We start from the raw sequence: 23,056 nt of genomic DNA, 5'->3' as shown, positions 1-23,056 counted from the left end.
AAATAGTAGAATTCCTCATTGTGAACACATGCCTAGTTCTAGTTTGACAGAATTTCATTTATTTTTTTTTATTAACAAAATAAACACGGACTCGATTATATGAAAGAAATCGATTTGAGGTTATTTATTTGACATTTGATGTTTGACCGTCTTTTATTAAATAATAATTGAAAAAAACGCCACATGTCAGTAACATATTCGTTTTTTCTTTCTAAAACAATGCACCAAAGTTCATGAAAAGCTCTGCCTTCAAAGTTACCCATGCACGCGTAATTGCAAATGAAAATAAAAACCCACACATACACGTTTTGTTCATGTAAACAACAGCTGCAATATGAACAAAATAAGCATTTGTAGTTTGTGCCATAGCTGACCATGGCCGATGGCGGCGCGCTGATCGGTACGACACAGTACCTAACTGAATTGGCACATCTGGCGCATTTTTCAGATTTTACAAATAGTTACTGGCATATTTTAGATGATTTTTTGTTATTGTTTTAATGAAATTCTAGTAGGGTAGGCACTGTTTATGTGCCCATATGGAAGGCACGCCACTGCCACGAGTCTCGTGCGGGTCTTTAGCCACTTAAGCGCGGCTCACACAGCGCAAGTCTCCCCTTTTGTTCGATTTATTTCGACTATAGGTCCACCTTAGATTATTGCCACTAAAAGGTCCGACATGTGGCGAGAATATTGCAAATGCTGTTAAATAGTCTTTGGACTTCTCTTTACGCTAACTTGACCATGCTCTTAGTCTTCGAACAAACCGGGTTGTGGTCCCGTGGTAGTATTGCTGACTCACGGGCCAAAGGTCCAAGGTTCAAATCCCACTCTACCACAACTCGTTTTCCATTTTTCCCGCACAAGTCATTTACGACTTTTAGGGAATGGTCAGAAAATTTTAACATTTCGTATTTCTCTTTAAAATGTTATTTGATTCTTAAAAAAAAATATATATAATCTCTGCTTGTTAGATACATACTTATTAGACGTATTGTAATTTTGTAACTGTCTTGTAAAAGCCCTCTGGGCCACTTTTTTTATGGATGCATTGTTGAATTTTAATGTTTTCCACGCAGTCAGTAGAAGGCTTCATAATATTTTCTTTTGTTCACAGGTGTTCGAACTGAAGGACAAACTGAATAGGCATTTGAAAGACAGCCATGTCGTTCTCGTAATAGGAGATATTATCAATTTAGAGCCTCCCAAAGATGGAGAAGTTGTTGGACCAAAGGAATCTGTCCTACCTAATATTGATAACGTAAGAGCCAATGAACAAATCGAGGTAAATGATACAACGGAACCAATTGATGGTAAAAGGGAACAAGTAACCCATGAAGTAAACGAAGAATGTTTAAAAACAAACGAACAATTAGATAGTAAAACAAATATAATTTTAGCTGAAGATAATACGGAAGAATTAGCTAAAGAATGTAATGAAACTGTGTTCAAAGATAAAGAAGTTAAAAACAATAAAGATGATGTACCTGCTGTAAAGAAAGAATCAAAAATAGTAGAAAAAATAAATGAAGTTGTAAATAACGACGTTAATTTAAATTTACCCGATAAAACTGTCAAAACATCTACTGAGGGTGTGAGAATTAATGTTGCTAAGAATCTGTTTGACAGGGAAGATGTTACTGAAGATACAGCCATGGTTTGCGAATCCAAAAAAGCAGAAGAAATGTGCGCTTTAAATGATGATTCAAAAGCACGCCAAGTAAGACACGATGATCAAATGAATTTGAGTGATAGGGAACAAAAGAAAAAAGACAGTTTAGGTGTAGCGACAGAAGCGGTTCGGAATTTAAGTGCTAATGTCTCCACAGATGCAAAACAGAAATATGTGCCTCCCCGATTGCCATATGAAAGTTATATGAGATCGTATAGTGAAATGGTTCCTGATTTAAACCAGCACAGCCGACTAATCCCGCCAAACTCCTATATAAACAACGAAGAATCAATCAAACCCTTCGAAACCTATCGGGAACACAATTTAAACTCTTGGTTGTTAGCGAAAAATGCCGAGAAAACGGCGGCGCATAGACAATTTGTACGATACAATGATCTACGCCAACAACACATAGAAATGCCCGGACAATTAAATTACGGTAGTCTGAACCAACGCTTGCAAAGGCAACACGACAACGCGCCCCAAAACGAATTGAGGGAATTTGCAAATGAACAGAAGTATCAAATTGACGAAGGCAAAAATCCCGCTGATTTCATTCGAGGCTATCCGCACCAAAATGTTAGGGATTTCAATGTCGGCCCGCATGCGTTTTCGAGCCCTAATATCCAGAGCCAGACACCTCACTACCCGCACAACTTCTTCAGAGATTTCCGTCATCTGCAACAGCGAATGTTCGGCCCGGGCGGCGTCCAAAACTTCCCCCCGAACCTCTCCGCCATGGACATGACCAGACAGCCGCATCCGATGTCGCCCTACCCGGCCGGCCAGCTGCGCTCGGACGCCTCTTCGCCGAGACAGAGCTTCGACGATCTGTCCAGCCCGATTGCGAATTCGCCGAGTTATCAAAGCGGCCTCGCCAGGAGTGTGCCGAACGTGGATGGGAGCAAAGAAGGGAATCAACCGTACGATGTTAGAGTCGCAACAACTTGATCGAAATTATTCTATGTCAATTTCAACCTATTTTTTCTTTATGACATGTATAAATTACCTTACTGTATATTATACGATCTATGGAGATTGACGTGTACTCCACACATAGGCATTCAAACAGTGTGTATAGTCTTGTCCGAGCGTATGAAAAATACAATTCTATGTGTGAAAAAGATGGTTGGTGGCTTCTCTCAGTTAAAAATTATGAAATGAGGAAGTTTGAAAAATGTTTTCTTATACCTGTTAAAAATTAGACCATATAATTTTACTGCAAAGTTTTTCAAAAATATATGATTTTTTAAAAATATTTTAATAAAAACAAACTACAGTAGAGCTCCGATTATTCTAATCAATTGGGACAGGACCTATTCTGACAATTATAAATTCAGATAATTGTTTTTTTCCACAAAAGGGTCTATTTTCATGAATTGTATGTATGTACGAGGGCGGATTATAAATGAAGCTACTGAAGTAGGAAAAAAACTTTTTTTTTCAAAAACCATTTATTTCTCAACAAAGTCTCCTTTTACTTCGACACACTTAGTAAGACGATATTCCAACTTTTTTATACCATCCGAATAATACGATTTCGGGAACCTCTCAAAATACGCGTTGGTTTCGGTAATCACTTCTTCGTTTGAGCTGAATCTTTTTCCTGCGAGCCATTTTTTCAAGTTTGGAAACAGGAAAAAGTCATTAGGAGCTAAATCTGGGCTATAAGGTGGATGATCAACCAATTCGAAGTATATTTCACGTAATTTTAGCATCGTATCTAATGCTGTGTAAACCGGTGCGTTGTCTCGAAGAAAGAGCACTTTTTCTTCTTTAAATGTGGTCGTTTTTCCTTGATTGCATCATTCAATTGATCCAACAATGCACGATAATACTTTGCTGTGATTGTGGATCCTTTTTCAAGATAATCGATGAGAAATATTCCGAGTGCATCCCAAAATCCAGTGGCCATAATTTTGCCAGCCGATTTCACTGCCTTTGCCTTCTTCGGAGCACTTCCACCAGCTTCCACCCATTGTTTCGATTGATTTTTGGTTTCAGGTGTATAGTGGTGCACCCACGTTTCATCGACAGTTATTAATCGACGCCAAAAATCAACAGGATTACGCTTTATCATGTCCAAACTCGTTTTTGTTCGACACTGAGCAAACGCGGCACCCATCTTGCCGATAGCTTTTTCATATGCAAATGTTCATGCAAAATGTTGAACACGCGTTCATATGAGATGTTTACCATTTCAACAATCTTGCGCAACTTCACTCGGCGATCATTCATAACTATATCGAGGATTTTCTTGATATTGTCTTCAGTAACCACCTCTTTTGGCCTTCCTGTTGATGGTATTGTTGCAGTGCTTGTTCGGCCGCGTTTAAATTAAGCAATCCAATATTTCGCCATGTAATCTGACAGAGCAGACTCACCGTGATGTTTATCGAGCTTTTCTTTTGTCTCTTTCGCCATTTTCCCTTTCAAATAATAGTGTTAAATCACTGCACGAAATTCGCTTTTTTCCATTTTTCGATTCCAACGACTACAACAAATGAACTAATCGACGAATTTGGGTGACATTTTGACAGCTGCCGTTTGACAGATCGCAATTTGGATAAAAAATCTTTTTTGTGTTTGTGCTGCCATCTAGCGCTAGGTAGCTTCATTATCAATCCGCCCTCGTATGTTGAAAATTAATTAAAGGTATTAAAAGCAAACTTAGAAATTTCCACCAAAAACGGAAAATTACTTATTCATGCCAAAATTAAATATACCTTAAAACCTACTTGCCTAAATAATAGGGTAATTCAAAACCGTCTCTAAATCTCGCAAAAACAGATTTCAATTATACTACTCGACACCGCAAATTTAGCATTCTCCATTGAGTTGGTGAAGCATAATTACAAATCTCACAATTCTTTTTTTTAAGTTATTCCGCCTAGAGTGGTTAATTTGGGGATTTTTATTTTTTGCATGCATCTAAACTTTGCTTCATTTATGGCCACACTGACGATTGAACGTCAAACAAATACGAACACGTGAAACTAAATATTTAAATTTTAATTTAGACCTTTATTGCGACCTTAAGCATTACCCAAAACACTTAATTACGTTTAACTGACCAAACCGTATTAGTTTCATTTCCATTTTTGAAGCTGTTTTTTTTTACACTATTTGACGTTCTATCATCAGTGTGGCCATTAAATAAAGCAAAGTGTCATTGCATTAAAAAAGTTCTCCCCAGTCTCAATCCTGGGGATTGGTTTGCAGCAAAGTCCTGCATCTCGTCCTCCACTGCCCTCTATTCTCTGCAGCCCTCTTCAGCTCGACATACGAGGCGCAGTTTCAATCCTCGCACACTTGCTCCAAATATTCCCGTCGGGGGCGCTCTCTGTAATTTGTCCCCTCAGCCATTCCCTCTATGATGTCGTGCAGGAGACCCTCATGGCGCATAATGTGGCCGATCCATCGGGCTCGCCTCTCTGAGATGGTTTTGATAAGGTGCCTCGCTTCTTCGATTCTGCTGAGAACCTCGTCATTAGTGATGTGGTCTCCAGCAAATTTCTAATATTTTTCTGTAGCACCACATCTCGAAGGCCTCTAGTCTTTTTTTATTTCATTCGGTAAGGCACCATGTCTCACTACCGTACGTCATCATAAAAATCCTCAAATTTACCACTCTCTATGGAGTAGAGAAGATTTGGAATACCAGCCCTGGTGTTCTTATCTCCTAAAGCTTGTTAAAAATAGTATTTAAGTTAAAATGTCATATACAATTTACCATTCTTGAAGATGCATACTTATGGCGAAAGCGCCTATTGGTTTTAATAAACATTATGAAACTTGATTGATATTTTTGTTAAAATTATTACATATTTTATACTTTCTGCGTATCTTTTGAGGATGGTCAACTTGTAGAATTAAGATCGCTGTACATAGATTATAATATAAGACAAATGATACTTTTGCACTGTTTGTAAATAATATATTGAATAAATAATTTTCAGAATAATATATATTTTTTACATATAAAATAAAATAAAATAAAATGTTCGTTTCATGTTTACAACTGTAGTCCTTAAAATATATCTTGAAATAAATGAGAGTTGTCAAACTAATGTCAATAGTGATGGGAAATTACTGATCACTGATCATGTACCGATCAAATCGATTTTATCAGTTTATTCATGCAAGCATAAAACTCTGTTTCCGAGAATTGATATAAAAACGCAAAAACAAGCCTATTATAGTGTGTTTAAGACAATTATTCACCAAAAAATAAGACATTTATACTTTTTTCATGAACAACATCAAATAAATTATAATTTTATTCGATCAATTTACATTGATCAAGAACGTCGTTAATAATTAGATTTATTTTTTTTGTTGCAAAGCTGATTTTTATAATTATGTTGATTTATATGTCAAGCATTGTATAAAAAAAAAATTACATTCCAGATACGAATGATTTTTCGTGTGCCAATATAAATCACTCCTCAGACGTCACTACAAAGTTATGTCGTCATTTTTTCTGACAACTGTCATTCTAATCGAGCTATATTTTAAGGACTATAGTAACTTCAAGTTCAGGATTTTTTAGATAACCACTAAAACATGTATTTACTATACTAATGGACGACGAAAACCCCGTAAAACGCCTAACTCTCTGTGCCCAAAGACCAGGAAGGCCCAAAATGCGATGCATGGACTGCATCAGTGCAGATATGACAACGTTGGAAGCGAGGAACTGGAGTAGAAGGGCAGCAGACCGGCACGAGTGGAGACTCCTGGATTCAGCCAAGGCCCACCAGGGCTGTCAAGCTTATGGCGATGAAAACATGTCCTTTTACATTTCTCCAAGAATGTTACAAAAAGTCCTGCGGCATTCAAATAATATAATAATGTTCTAAATTTGTCGCAACAGAGAGGGAAAACATTTACGAGAAGGAAATATCAAAATAAAATAAAAATAAAAGTCTTAAGGGATTTACAAGGCTTATATGACCCGTAATTGGCTGGTTTAAGTGGCCACTTTACACACTGTGTGAAGACAGGCGTCATAGAACAGTTGGTTAAATGGCCAACTGTGAAACTGGCGTGGCGGGTTTGATTCCGCCAGCCGCAAAAAAAAATGCAACTAAGATTTTTTTAATTGTGGGCTGGCTGGTTTCTGCAGAACTACGTTCTCTTGACATACTGCCCCCTACAACACTAATATCTATCGTTTTTATTTTTTATTGTGGACTGGCTGGTTTCTGCATAACTACGTTCTCTTGACCTACTGCCCCTTATTACACTAATATCCCTCTTTTTTATTTTTTATTGTGGACTGGCTGGTTTCTGCATAACTACGTTCTCTTGACATACTGCCCCTTATAACACTAATATCTCTCGTTTTTATTTTTTATTGTGGACTGGGTGGTTTCTGCATAACTACGTTCTCTTGACCTACTGCCCCCTATTACACTAATATCACTCTTTTTTATTGTGGACTGGCTGGTTTCTGCATAACTACGTTATCTTGACCTACTGCCCCCTATTACACTAATATCACTCTTTTTTATTGTGGACTGGCTGGTTTCTGCATAACTACGTTCTCTTGACCTACTGCCCCCTATTACACTAATATCACTCTTTTTTATTGTGGACTGGCTGGTTTCTGCATAACTACGTTCTCTTGACCTACTGCCCCCTATTACACTATTGTCTCTCTTTTTTATTTTTTATTGTGGACTGGCTGGTTTCTGAATAACTACGTTCTCTTGACTTACTGCCCCCTATTACACTAATATCTCTTTTTTATTTTATATTGGACTAGCTGGTTTCTGCATAACTACGTTCTCTTGACCTACTGCCCCCTATTACACTAATATCTCTCTTTTTTATTTTTTATTGTGGGCTGGCTGGTTTCAGCATAACTACGTTCAATTGACCTACTGCACCCGGTTACACCAATATCTCTTTTTAATTTATTTCTTTATTGTAATCAGGGCCCAGGGGTGGTATTCTGAACGCAAAAACGTGCGTAGTAAACGCACTTTTTACGTACTAAATGCAAGCTAACAGAACGATCTCCTAGCGCGCAATTCCGTTCCTATCGAGCTATAAAACGTTTTAGAATACCAGCTCTGGCCAGCTGTGGTGGAAAAGAAAGCAAAATAACTAGAAAATAAGTGACTTAAGAAGCAGAGACAAACACATCCTAAAAGCATAGAATTAAGAATAGTCCAGAAGAATCGTAGAATCCTGTTTAAATACGTCGAACTGTGTCCAAAAAACCCCCCACTTTGGCCCACTTTCACCGCGCGCATGCGTGAAGTAGCCGCGTAATGTCGCCAGATTGCGAAAAATATTATCATAACACAAATGTAAGAGATAATTACATTTAAAAAACGCTATTTGTTAATTTCTCTAACATTTTATTGAACACCCGGGTGTTTCAGTTATATCATTCCGCAAACATTGATTGTCACAACAGAGTAGATAAGTAAAGAGACTAATTGAATTAATGAACTTTGAACTTAAAAAATGAAACAAATTTTATTTTACATAAAGCGGATATTTTCATGTCAAACATTTGACTATTTATATTTATTTATTTATATTTGGATAATTTATATAGTGCCGTTTTTGTGAAAATCACCTCAAGGGCGCTGTACAATAAATAAATATCCCAGCACGTCTTGCAGCTACAGAGCGCATGGACGGTTAGGATTCTTGTTTCTCGTCTCCAGTTATGATATATAGGAGCTAGATTACACGTCTTGCAGCTACAGAGCGCATGGACAATAAGAAATCTAGCCCCTATTTACATTTCTATTTTTTATTTGACAATGGAGTTTATAGTTTTAGTGATATTTTAAAAAATGAAATAAAAAACAAATTTATAGAAATAGAAGTTAGATAACAACAAGTCTTGCAGCTACTGAGCGCATGGACGGTTGGAATTCTAGACCTCATTTACTAAATTTGGATATTTGATAGTTGATAACATTTACCTATTGAAGCTAGATTACTAATCGTCTTGCAGCTACAAATTGCATGGACGAGTGAAATTCTGGCAACTTAAAATTATCAATAAATTTACAAAAACAAACATTTAGCATAATAGTAAATTTGTAAAGTGTTCGTGCTAAAAAGTAAATGTCCATTTCTTTTTCTTTGACAATCTGACAGATGGAAAAGAATTCATTTTTAAGTAATGCATCAACTGCTTACACGTACATTTGCTACTTACACATGAAATGTGATTCCATCCTGTTTCTTTTTGATCCCAGCAGTATTTCTTCGCTTTACAACAACACAACACGGCATACTTCAATTCAAATCGGGAGCAGCGCACTGAGCGACGTCCACAGACTACAGATATCTTGCGACGTCTACAAAGAAACTAATGGGTCAAAACGTAAAACTACGCATTTAGTAGTAGTACGTAGTAGTAGTAGTAGTAGTTTACGAGTAGTTTAGTCGCCTTGTATTGATGCGCGTATGCGATTTCTGGACTATTCTTAATTCTGCGCCTAAGAGGCTTCAATTCCACTTTCAGTATACAAACATGATCAATTTATTGTGTCGTATGTTTGTATCGTAGGGAATTATTAATAGGGCTCCAATCAAGCTCCGAGAAAACGTTTCCATAAACCCTTTTAGCGCCAGCGGAGAAGCAGAGACAATTTGTCGGTGCTGATTACATTAGCTGTCAATTTTTCCCGCGCTAAATGACCACACGGCGGACGGCCGAACTAAACTCCCGCCCGGAGCGCAGGGCCGCATCTAAAGTCAGATTTCACAAGTTATTTATTTATTTTATTGGGTAAACAAACAGTATGTCCAGAAATATTGGCAATTTCTTTGTATATTTTAGTCCTTAAAATATAGCCCTGATTAGAATGAGAGTTGTCAGCTAAAGTGACGATATCACTTTGTAGTGACGTTTAGACCTCCTTAGGGAGTGATTTATATTGACACACGAAAAATCATTCGTGTCTGGCATGTTAATTATTTTTTAATACAATGCTTGACACATAAATCAACATAATTATATAAAATCAGCTTTAAAACCACAAAAAAACTCAAATAAACCTAATTATTTACGACGTTTTTATAAGGTTACGTCATTTTGCCAAAATGTTAGAGATGGGACAAATTAATCGAACGAATAAAAAAATAATTCATTTGTTGTTGTTCATGAAAAAAAGTATGTTATGTCTTATTTTTTAGTAAATAATTGTCTTAAACACACTAAAATAGGCTTGTTTTTTATATCAATTTTCGGAAACAGAGTTTCATGTTTGCACGAAAAACTGATAAAATCGATTTGATCGGTACATGATCAGTGATCAGTAATTTCCCGTCACTGGTGACATTAGTTTGGCAGCTGTCATTTTAATCAAGCTATATTTTAAGGACTGTATTGTAGGACATTCATGCACACACAAAAACAATTGTTTACACATAAGACAATAATTTTAATTAAGTTAAATATACTACTACTACCATCACGTCATTTCCCCGTGTAGGGGTAGGCAGAGAGAATAGACCGCCGCACACGTCTATCCTAGCTACTTACCCACTCATACATCTTGTCATATATGCCCTTCGGTTATGTCTGCTTTTGACATGACCGGACTTAAGATTTTGGTTTACCTGATCATGCCATGTCTTCCTTGGTCGTCCTCGTCTCACGTTACCATTCATTTTCACCATATATACTTGTTTTACCATTCTTTCGTCGTCCATTCGTTCTACACATGACCAAACCATCTCAGAGACCTTTTCTTAATCTTATCAATTATATTTGACTTAGATTTTCATTGACATTTCATTTCCCACATATTCGTTCACTCGGCGTTCGCCCTTCCGCCATGTGAACGCGGTTGAAATGCGATCTCTTAGATATATGTGTGGGAAATCAATGTATGACAGGGTTACGAATGATGAAATCAGGCGGGAGTGTAAATCTGAGTCTAGTATAATTGAAAGATTAAAAAAGGGTCTCTGAGATGGTTTGGTCACGTAGAACGAATGAACGACGAAATAATGGTAAAGCAAGTATATATGGCGAAAATGAACGGTAACGTATGACGAGGACGACCAAGAAAGACGTGGCATGATCAGATAAACCGAAATCTTAAGTCTGGTCATGTCAAAAGCACACAGAACAGAAGGGCATGTATGGCAAGATGTATGAATTTGGAAAAAAGCTAGGAATGTACGCCAGGATAGACGAGTGTGGCGGTCTATTCTCTATGCCTACCCCTACGGAGAAATGAAGTGATGGTGGTAGTAGTAGTAGTAGGGTTACGCTGAAATCGAAGCACCATTGCAGTGTCCCATGCACGAATGGTTTTATGGCGATTTTCGAACTAAAATAAGATTTTGTAGCACTTGGCTTTCTCAATACGGCCCTGTAGGAGTTTGCAGTTCCCACGGACTTGAAGAAAATGAAATTAAGTCGCTCTCAGCGCCCATCAGCGGGGAACTAATACGTCCCACGTCCGCCATATTGCTTGCGTGTTGTTCGGCCGCCGTCGGTCGGTAATTGCGTTATCTCCGAGTGATTGTACTTTACCGAAACTAACTTTACTTGTCCGAACGCGCCCGTAATTGGGGGAGGCGGGAAAACGGAAAACGGGCTGGGCGGCCATTTTGAAAACACGTCATAAAGTTTAGTGACAATGTTTGAATATGTACAGGTGCAGTGCTCCTATGCACCATCACGTACGGATACTGTATGTTGATGAAAATAACATTTTGTTTTACACGCGAGCTGAACCCGGCAATGATTTGCTATTGCTAGATTTGAGTTCTTGCTAAATAGATTAAATGAACACAATCGAAAGTTTGAGATCAATTATTGTATTTAGTCCAAATTAGACATTTGAGAATTTTGATAAATAGGTTTTCCTGTCACTGTCTTGGAAAAGACAAGTGCATTTCAGACCTTTTGTTAGAATAGACATGACGTTTCGCTGTACCGTTTTCCGCACCTCAAAACTTAACCGATTTTGTTATTTTTTATCAGAATAAAAATTTTTGTATCGGTATACATATATGTATATATTTGGATAATTTATATAGCGCGATTTTTGTGAAAATCACCTCAAGGGTGCTGTACGATGAATACATATCCCGGCACGTCTTGCAGCTACAGAGCGCATGGACAATAAAAAATCTAGCCCCTATTTACATTTTAATTTTTTTTTATTTGACAATGAAGTCTAGAGTTTTAGTGATATTTAAAAAAATAATAATTAAAAATAAATTTACAAAAATGGAAGTTACATTACAACAAGTCTTGCAGCTACTGAGCGCAAGGACATGAAAATTTTATTGTGCACGGGGAAACATTGATTGACACAACAGAGTAGATAAGTAAAGGGTCATTTAATAAGAGTAATTGAATTTATGAACTTTGAACTTAAAATATAAAACAATTTTTATTTGCATAAAACGGATATTTTATTTCATGTTAAATAATATTTGATGTTTTAAAGATAATGTCCCCCGCGGGGTTGTTTAATCTGAGGTCTAATTTTAATTAATTCTTTCATTAGATGAGCAAAGTAGGGTAAAAAAATATTACTACCCTGGCAACACTAACGAAATTTCCATTTTGTTTCTTCGACAATCTGACAGATGGAAAAATAATTCAATTTTTAAGTAATGCATTTGTTATATACACATTCATTTGCAAATTACAGATAAACTGTGATTGCATTCTGTTTCTTTAAGATCCTAGCAGTATTTCTACACTTTAAAAGGACACAATACGGCAAAGTTGAATTCAAATCAGGAGTGGCGCACTGAGCGACGTCTACAAAGAAACTAATGGGGCAAAACGTAAACCTACTTATTTATGAGTAGTTGAGTCGCCTTCTGTTTGATGTGCGTATGCGGTTTCTAGACTATTCTTAATTCTATGGATAAAAGATAAGTTTTTTAATGCAACAGGAAAACTTAAATAATCTAAATAACACCTTTATTTTATCAGTTGGTTGGAAGAAGTTGCCATTTGGCAATGAATCTACCAATGTACAATTTATATATAAAGAAATAAACAAAAATACGTATCCAAGAAAACAAAGAAAATATAATAATATATTTTTTAATGAATTCATTACCTTTCTAAACAAAAACAAGTTTGATTAAATTTTCATGCATTAACAGAGTTTGTATTGAAAATATCAAATATTTGTTCAAATTTATTTCCAAACTTATTTCCATACCTGGATTTTTTTTTCATTTCATTTTTTTTTTGCACCGCAACAGGCCAGGGAACCCAATTACAGTGGTGAATTACATTACAGAACAACCAGGCTTGAGAAAAATCACATTTTTAATTTTTGTGTTCTCACCGGGAATCGAACCCGGAACCTTCCGTGCGTGAGTCAAGCGTCTTGACCACTACAACACGGAGGCCGCCTATATAAAGGTGAATGCAATAATAAAAATAATGTATCCGTGCCGAGGACACTTGACAATATACTTTTGATTTATTTTTTACACGTGACAATATACAAAGAAGACTAAATAATATACACAGAGAAATTACAACATTTTAAGACAGTTTTAAACACGACATATTCATGTTTATCTATATAAAAATGAATCGCCGTATTGTCTCGAAAAATCTCGAAAATGGCTTGACAGATTTACGTGCGGTTTTTTGCTAAATTTTCTAATTCACATACTCAAGGTTAACAAATAATAACATCTTCAATATATTAACTAGAAAAAAAGTTAAAAGCATATGTGTGTTTACATCGATTTTCCAGAGTTGCATTCGACTGAAATGCATATTCCAAAAAATTTGGAGATTGTTGTTTTTTTGTAAATTAAATAGTTTATATTTAAACGTTTACAAACATCAATTATTTTTAATGGAAACTGAATTGATCAATTTCCTAACAATTTCTTCATTTCTGCATGTTAACATATTTTTAATGGATTTTTAGTAATGTTTAAAAAAAAAATACCGATATTCGAGACATTTTGAAAAACGGATTCTCACACAGAATGCACCACTGCCGATAAGTAGCGTAGTTTGACATTTGCAAAAAGAATTATTTATTTAAAAAATTATTATTTCATGTTTTGGAATTCAACCACAAACAAGTACCAAGGTACCTAGCTATGTAATTAAATCCAATATTTGAATATTAAAAATGTTATGTTTTGGAATTCAATCATAAACAAGTACTTAAGTACTTACATGTCAATGAAAAGTATTTTTCCTTTTAATCGGAATGTTTTTGCACGTGTTCACAATACAGTCAATTTTTCTTTTATTACTAAATATTTATTGCCGGATTTATACAGTCCATTCCAACAATGGTAAATACATTTTCTTATACTAAATACAGGTACAAATGAAATAAAATACAACGAAATAAAATTAAAGCTAGGCCAAAAAAAATACTACTTCAAGACAAGATCTGGTCTATCTTTGTTCTTTTTTGGTTTCCAATTAAATGTCGAGCTCACATCAAAACACGGCTGACGATCAAAGAATGACGAAATTCGCGTTGGGCATGAGTGTCATATTTTTAGAAGGCTCAGGGTAAAACGCTGTCAAAAATAATAATAATTATTACAGTCTAAAATAAATAGAAGTTTAAAATGGACTGCATAAGTCCGTCAAATAAATAAATACATAACGTGTGTAATTACGAAAAAAATGTTTGTTCAACCAGCTAATAGCAGGCAAGCTAACGTTTGGGCAGGACGACGTCTGTCGGGTCAGCTTGTAATATATATAATTTCTGTATATTTTGTATAAAACGCACAATAAAAGAACGAAATCATAACATAAACTTTACGTTCTTTTACATAACGAGCAGGGCCTCGATTATGATAGAAAGATAAAGACGTCATACCTTCACCTTGACGGTTTGGTTGAAGATAAATTTTCTCTAGAGATTACGAAGTTACACTTCTGACCCCCCACCTTCAAGTTTTGGGTAGGTACATCGATTTGAAACAAGGGGAAGCGTACGTCACGGTACACACATATCTACGCACTAAAATGACAAAGCTTCAGTATGACGTCATAGTTGAAGATAAAGTTCTCCCGACCGATTACTAAGATACGCTACCGATCCCCCCACTATCAAGATGTAAGTACATCGGTTTGTATCGACGGGTCTAGAACCCTTGTTACGTTTATGAACGTATTGAAAGTGACAAAAGTTTTGTTCCACCGAGCAATTTTTCCTTTTATAACGATTTATGTATGTTAAGTATATTACAAAACGTGTTATATTTTTGTTTAGTATTTTTTTTTTAATTATCATAAAAAAAAAATGCTTAATGCATCGCCCGAACAGGGATTTGAACCCTGGACCCTTGGATTAAAAGTCCAATGCTCTACCGACTGAGCTATCCGGGCCGGTGGTGACATCGCCCGTGTTAGCCATTAATTCCATATTTATAATTTGATAAAATCACAATAAATGATTGTTTTCATTGATAAAATGAAAATTTTCGTTCTTACGATATGCACGTCGGCCTCGTGGTGTAATGGTCATCCCGTTTGCCTACCATGCAAGAGGTGTCGGGTTCGTTTCCCGACATGGTTGATATAAAATATTTATTTCAAACGGTAAAAACACTATAATATTTCATAGTATCTCTTCAGATAAGACTTATCATCTTATTAAAAATGATCAAGATACGCTGCGATTGGTGCACCAATGCAGTGCCCTATGCACCATTAGGTGCGGCAAGGGAATGATGATGACATATCTGAACGTTTCATCAATGTTTTGAGTATGCCCAAATGTTTATAGACTGGCTGGAATTTCAGTCCCTGGGAAGTAAGTTAATAAGATCTAAAATTTGTTGCAGCTAATAGAAAACGTTATTGTGAAGGGAATGTAGAAGTCTAGGCACTTACAGGGCTTATAACCTGTCATTGGCTGGTTTAAGTGGCCACTTTACACTCTGTGTAACATACACCATTCTACCTTTGTTAAAACATCCACATTTCCTCAACTCTTCCATCCGTTGACTTTTATTTATTTATTGATTTACACGCCCTCCGGGCTTTTACATTTATTAGAAATACAACGTTCATGTGCAGCAGTGAAACACAAGTATGTACATTTAGTTATAATTAATTAAAACATAAGAAAAACTAAAAGATACAATAATAAGTAAAGATAAGAAAATGTCCCAACATAGGTGTGAAAGATATTTTATAAATTTACATATAAAAACATACACACATACATACACATCCATATGCATATACACACACACACATATACATACATGAATGTACATATATATACACATATATGCATTTACATATTTGGCGGCCTCTGTGGTGTAGTGCTCGAGACGCTTGACTCACGCACGGAAGGTTCCGGGTTCGATTCCCGGTGAGAACACAAAAATTAAAATGTGATTTTTCTCAAGCCCGGGTGTTCTGTGATGTAATTATATACGAGTACATATACATTATTATAGAGATACATGAAAAAAATAGTAAATAAATAACAATATTAAGATATTGTACACAGATTAATTTGTAACCTTTTGAATACTTAACCTATAATTATACACGGTGTTTGATTAAACCATGTCACATCCGAAACCACGATGATCAGTATGACCAAGAAGACATATTGGCTCATTAAAATATTTTTTTAGAACGAATAAAATTTAAAAAAATAAAATATCAAAAAAAGCAAATGGTTGCTTACTTCTGCAGGGGAGAAACGAGGAGGGGGAGGGGGAATCTGATACTGCGTCGCGCTCTCCTCACTTCTCCCCCTGCAGAAGTAAGCAACCATTTGTTTTTTTAAATATTTTATCTTTAAAAATTTTCTTCGTTCTAAATATTTTTCAGGACGTCAAGAATGGTAGGCGAACGCGCCAACCACTGTACAACGAGACGGACTTATCTCCAACCGATTTCTTAGCCAGGATTTTTGACTGAGAGCAGCTGTCGAGTCAAGAACCCCGTACCCGTCAAAGCACGCTAAACGCTGAAAACCCGGAAAACGGAAATCTATCACAACACATTACAATGTTATAATTGATTGGTTATTGTCGCCTGAACCTGTGACGTTTCAAAGTAGTTCATTTTTATAAGAATATTTTATTTTATTTTATTTATATTTTATGTTTGCACCACAACAGGCCAGGAGGCCCAATTACAGTGGTGAATTACATCACAGAACACACAGGCTTGAAAAAACTCACATTTGTTTTTTTTTGTGTTCTCACCGGGAATCGAACCCGGAACCTTCCGCGTGTGAGTCAAGCCTCTTAACCACTGTACCACGGAGGCCACCCATTTTTTTTGTTGTTTTTTTTAAAACGTATTTTAGAAAATATGGCCGTACAATTAAATGCTTTTATTTTTTACCGCGTGTTAGAAAACATTTTTAATATCCAATTTCCCGTAACACCGAATTTCCTCTTTGTTGGCTAAATATGAGATGCGGTTGATAAGCCAATAACGTGCTTATTTTTAATTTGTTACGGTCAGCGTAAATATATACATTTTTTAAATATGTACCTTATTTTATCAGACTTAAGATATTAAATGCGGTCGCCATCTATCTGTTTATCATTTTTTTTTAATAATCTATTCTTAAGTATCAAAATTAGCTCTTCTTCTATAATTTTTATTTTCAACGCATTAATATTTTCGATCGGCCTCGTGGTGTAATGGTCAGCGCGTTTGCCTATCATGCAAGAGGTCTCGGGTTCGATTCCCGACATGGTTGACATTAAATATTTATTTTTAAGGTGTTTTCACACTATAATATTTCATTGCTTTGGATGTTGATCTATTCCATGTATCTGAGGGGGTCTTCTGAAGCAGGATTCTCCTACTATTTTGACAAGCTTCGCTTAGTATATTTTTAAATTTTATATTATGTACGTCTTGTATTTTGTTTTCCAACAAAAATTTTTTTTTTCATAAAATAAATATTTACATTCTTTTGATTTGCCCAAATCTATCATTTTGAGGGCCATTTTCAACGAGCTGTAAAGAACTCACTACCTATTAGAAAATGAGAATCAAGTTGGGGTAGAGTGGGATTCGAACCACGTGCCTTTGAGTCGTGAATCCGAGACATTTTCAATAAATGAATTGAATTGAATAACCTTATTCACAGTGATTTTACATTCAGTCATACTTTTATTTTAACAATGTTTAAAGTATGTCCAAATGCTTGCAGACTAGCTGGATCTTCTCCCCAGGGAGTTGTTCATATTTAAATTTGTTGCAACAGGGAGAACTTATGACCTGTTATTGGCTGGTTTATTTATTTATTTATTATTTCACGTTTTACATAAAACTTTATTTTTTAATATGAATACCTCACTGAGCACAACCCGTGTTGAGGCATTCATTTACATGATTTAATATATTATTAGTGTTTAAAAAAATATATATAAAATACATATATAAATACATAGTAAGAGAGAGATTTTTTTTTTTTAAATTTAAAAAGAAAGAAGAAGAAAACAACATTATATTATTACAATATTTGAGTTTGTCCAAATGTTCATAGACAAAAGACTGGATTTCATCCCCTCGGGGGTCATTAAGATTAAAAAATTACAACAGGGATGGAGAATACCTTAAATAAGGGAATATGGAAGTCAAGGCATTTACAGGGCTTATGACCTGTCATTGGCTGGTTTATGTGGCCACTTTACACACTGTGGAACATTTACCATTTTGCCTATGTTTGAACATCCATATTTCTTCAATTTTTTAACCCTTATTTAAGGTATTCTCCATCCCTGTTGTAATTTGTTAATTATATTACTAGTTTAGCTCACACATTTAATTACTGTGCAGACATCAGGTCAAGTAACAAGCTACTGTCAGCTCCCTGTTTAAGCGGCCACTTTACACACTGTGTAACATTCACCATTCTGCCTATGTTGAACATCCACATTTCCTCAACTCTTCCATCTGTTGACTTTTGTGAAGTAAAAGAGCTGAAACCCATGTGGGTGAGATTCATCCGGAAGTTAAATACATGCAGAATGGCGAATGTTACACAGCGTGTTAAGTGGCCACTTAAACCAGCCAATGACAGGCCCAGACTCCCATATTCCCGTCTCAAAAATGTTTTCCCTCTCTGTTGCAACAAATTTGAATATGAATAACTCCCTAGGGAGATAATCCGGCCAGTCTGCAAGCATTTAAACTTAGTAAAAAAATGATTTGACTCAAATTATCTAACAATTAATCACTCGAAAACAAAATAAATAACATTTAAAATTAATAATAAAACTATATGTAATCCACATCATTCCTTAACTATTCACAGCTGTAATTATAATAACCAAATTCCGAATATTGAATGTATATGTAAATCGTTGGACAGAGTAGATTCAATTAAATATTTGGGAAATTATGTAGATGGGAATTTAAGATGGACTAATCAAATTGATCATATTAAAAATAAATTGAAAAAGCAAATTTCTTTTTTTAAAACTAAAAGAAATATAATTAGCCTAAAAGAACTTGTAAAAATATATTACGCAATACCTCGATCAGTTTTGGAACATGGGATAATTGGATGGGGATGTGCAAATGACACACTGATCAAGCAAATAATAATTGCACAAAAAGCTTAAATAAAAATTATCTTAAGAGTCCCAATCAGAACTAGCTCCCTCGGTGTATTTGAAAATCTTAATGTCAAATCTATAAAACAACTTTATGTAAAAGCTCTGTTACTATACGCACGTAAACATTATTCTCTACCTTCCGTTACAAATACAAGAGTTACTAGATACTCCACCCTGATGCTGCAAAAATATAACAAAATAAATACAACCTTCGGTCAAAGAGGATTGGCCTACTACTCGTTTAAAGTGTACAATCTTCTTCCATTATCCATAAGGACAATTAGTAAGTTCTCAGGATATAACATTGCTATTAAGAAATGGATAGTGGAGGTGGGTTGCGCACGGATCGATGAGTAGATCAAGTCAAATAGGTAAAATATATGCACTGTTTATGATTTTTTTTAATTGGTCTATATAAATTGTTTTTTTTTTATGAATATTTTTGTTTTTTATTGTTTATTATGTTAATTATAATTGGGTTCATTGGATTAATTACGTTTTTTTTATTGTTATCATTATGTTAACTTTGTTAAATAGCTAATCCTAGGCATGTTTCACATTTTGTAAAATGTTTCCCTCGGCACGGGATATCCCAGTGAGAACATTATTATGTATAAAAAAAGAATACAAACAATGTAAAAGTATAAATAAAAAAAATAAAAAAATTTGGACATACTCAAAACATTGTCGAATCTAATAAATGTCAAACCTGTATATTTTTACCGTACCGTTTAGATTAAGATGATATGTGTGAAATAGGCTATTCTCCGTCGGGTATCAGATGACTGATTTGTTTATTTGGAAATTCTTGTAATAATGAACAGACTTTCAACTTCATAAAAATAACTCCCCTTTGTAATACAACCCTAAGATTCTTGTTCTATTTCAAAAAATACTGTATTTTTTTCGCCTGGATTGAAATTTTAAGGGTTTCTATAGTTATTTTGCATTTAGAGCATTTGAAATTACCAGTGACGATACGACAAAGTTATTATATTCCATAATAGCATCGCGTTGTTCCAATATTACGCTGTGTGCCTCCCAGGGGCGTACGATCGACACAGATTGGGCGCTACAAAAGTAGATATCGCACCTTTAGGACGAAAACGACTTAACTTAAAAAAAGCTTAAAACGATTTAAGATCTTAGAGTAATAATGCGTAACCTAGAGAGACGCCCTATCACTATTCGTAGAACGCAAGCTATGTTGGTTTGTTGGTTAGCATCCAATTGGTGGCCATTTTGTTTTATTTATTTATTTAACTTTTTGTACATAATACTATTTGCACATTGGCGGCCTTATTCCCAAATGGCAATTTCTTCCAACCAACCTATTAAATAAAAGTTTTATTTCTATAATTTAAGTTACAGAACATATTCAATAGAAAAATTATTAAAAAGCTAATGATATATAAACATATAAATAAACGTATTTGTTTATAAATTTCCTTAAATCAAAACTATTACTCCATGGCAAAAAGGAAAAAAAAGGAAAAAGGAAAGGAGGATAGATTAAGGAAGAGAAAGGAGATGTTTTCCAGACGTGATTTAAACAGAGATACTGTAATATCTCTGATGGTAGATGGGAGATGATTCCACAGTCGAGCCGTATGCACACTATATGAGTTAGAGAAGAAAGCGAAATGGTGGATGGGTATTAAGAGAGTGTCTTGAGAATTATAACGAAGAGGTAAACCATGAACTGATAAGGGTTGAAATTTTTCACGCAGGTATATAGGAGCGTTAGGACTATGAAGTACATTTGACAGAAGTGAGAGGGAGTGATAGTCACTCCGCTGTCTAATTTTGAGCCATTTCAGTTGCCTACGATAATCAGAAATGTGGTCATATTTCCTAAGACCAAAAATGTACCTTATGCATATTTTATTTGACAACATAAACATAACGGTTTGATCGGATGCTTTTGTAGCTGTGCTTGGCTTTGTTTGTAAATAACTTGGATATTTACGTTATAATAAATAAAAATCCACTATGGTGAATTGCAGGATGTTTGGTTGCAGCAGTAGGAGCAGCAAAGCTGTTAAAGGAGTCAGTTTTCACAGGTAATTGATTCCGAATATTTTCCCATGATTTTCATTGATTTTTGGCATTTATTGTCCCGACACGTGTATTATGTTGCTTAAAAACTTTCCTTATATCAACATATTTACTTCAGATACTATTTTTTCTCAATTTAGGGTATAAACTTGTGAATGAAAGTATGTTTACTGTTGATAATGACAGTTGATTATGGACAATATGTCAGGGCCGCACTAGGCGTCCATATAAAGTTGAGTCTTTATCGAGTAGAGGTCAATTCAAATTTTACTCAAAAATAGCAACGTTAACCTTGAAATCGCATCTTAAATGACGTGTCTGAATTTCAGGCCGCTACGACTCGCCATTTCGGAGATGTGACGGACAAACAAACAAACTCAACACCGGACTTTGGTTCCATGGAGTTTGGATTTATGTCTCAATAAATATAACATAAATATATTATGAATAAATAAATAAATAAAATAAACACAAACACGTATTTTCAGTTTTATAAAATAAATATAGGCGAATTATAATAGCGAGAATAAAATATAGCGAGAAAAATAGATTGGAATAACCCTGCAATTATAAATACACAGGTAAACATTTAAAAATAATTAAAATACAAATTAATATCCATTAGACAACTCTCGACTAGAGTACCCAATGTTTTGCTGCAAACTATAGCTAACTTAATACCCAATAGTCATAGAATGGTTTTCCTACGTTTGGGCTCCTCTCTAGGTTACGCATTATTACTCTGTGGTTAAGATCATAAAACGACTTCAATGAACATTATCCTTCTTTCTGCATTAAAAAAAACGCAACATTCGGGTGGGAATAGTACAAAACCGTTACATCGGTCTCTTTATGACTCGGAGAATTTAGATTCCGTATCGGTACGGAAGTGACGCAATTAGTGTTGTGTTTGCCGTGTGAAGGACGCAACGCAGACAAACATATAGTGACCGCAAGCCGGTTAGGTCGATTTTATTCCGATACAAATGGCATGTTTACTTTATTTTTTAAATATCAAAACGACCAATTTAGATTTGTGATTGTTTCGTCCCGACTTACCGATAATCTTAGTGACTTATTTAAGTAAATGTCATTTTATTATTTAAATTATCGATAATTTCAATCACGCTGCCCGATCCATGATATCCACAACTCCGGTTCGGCGCGTTATTTCTTCATTTCTTACTCTGTCTCTTAGACATACACCGATCATCTGTCTTTCCATGGATAGTTGCGTGCATTTTAATTTCTGGATACTTCTAAGTGTTAGAGACATATTTTTGAAAATAAGGAAGTCCCTTCATGCTTAAAAAGACAAGTATATGAATCGTGCATGTTGCATATGTTATAATATGTACCTACTACGTAGGTAGTAGACATAGACATAGTAAAAATATACTGAAAAACATAGTAAAATACACAGATAAAAAACATAGCAAAAAACATAGCAAAAAATATTGTGAAAATATGGTAAAAAACGTATTTAAAAACGCAGTAAAATACATACTGAAAACATTACTCACGGTAAAAACAAAATATATAGTAAGAAACATAGTAAAAAATATTTTTTTTTCTATCGCTTACTTGTAAATGAAATCGCCGTTCGCCACCAAAGAGAGGTCGTTCGTAAAAACTTGAAAAGTAGTTAAGGCATCGTTTTTTTATTTATTAAAAGATAAGATGAATTTTGACAGCACAGTTTTAATTACTTTTACGTACATTTTACAAAAGTTTCACCGTCAAATTAAACCGTTCGTATGGCCG

At 35.0% G+C, this 23,056-nt stretch overlaps 1 protein-coding gene and 2 non-coding genes across 4 annotated transcripts in view; 2 read left to right on the top strand and 1 right to left on the bottom strand.

Annotated features, from left to right (window-relative positions):
- LOC148281429 (zinc finger Y-chromosomal protein-like) overlaps positions 1-2,770 on the top strand; it is a 60,966-nt gene extending 58,196 nt beyond the window's left edge. Inside the window, exon 12 of one of the 2 annotated variants that reach the window (XM_088226717.1) lies at positions 1,118-2,770. In XM_088226717.1, the coding sequence (XP_088082843.1) occupies positions 1,118-2,623 (1,506 nt within the window). In that variant the 3' untranslated portion in view covers positions 2,624-2,770. The remainder of the gene's footprint in view (positions 1-1,117) is intronic. The other variant, XM_088226718.1, reaches the window with a different exon arrangement.
- A 12,171-nt stretch (positions 2,771-14,941) lies between these two features.
- Positions 14,942-15,014, bottom strand: TRNAK-UUU (transfer RNA lysine (anticodon UUU)). Its single transcript has one exon. It is a non-coding gene; the product is annotated as a tRNA-Lys (tRNA).
- Positions 15,015-17,291: 2,277 nt separating this feature from the next.
- Positions 17,292-17,364, top strand: TRNAD-AUC (transfer RNA aspartic acid (anticodon AUC)). The gene has a single exon. It is a non-coding gene; the product is annotated as a tRNA-Asp (tRNA).
- The last annotated feature ends 5,692 nt before the right edge of the window (positions 17,365-23,056 follow it).

This window comes from Micrasema longulum, unplaced genomic scaffold, assembly GCF_059751315.1.
Source record: "Micrasema longulum isolate JH-2025_06_02 unplaced genomic scaffold, ASM5975131v1 h1tg000462l, whole genome shotgun sequence".
Taxonomy (NCBI): Eukaryota; Metazoa; Arthropoda; class Insecta; order Trichoptera; family Brachycentridae; genus Micrasema; species Micrasema longulum.
Note: the sequence above shows the minus strand (reverse complement) of the source record. Positions and strands in the feature narration are given on the sequence as shown.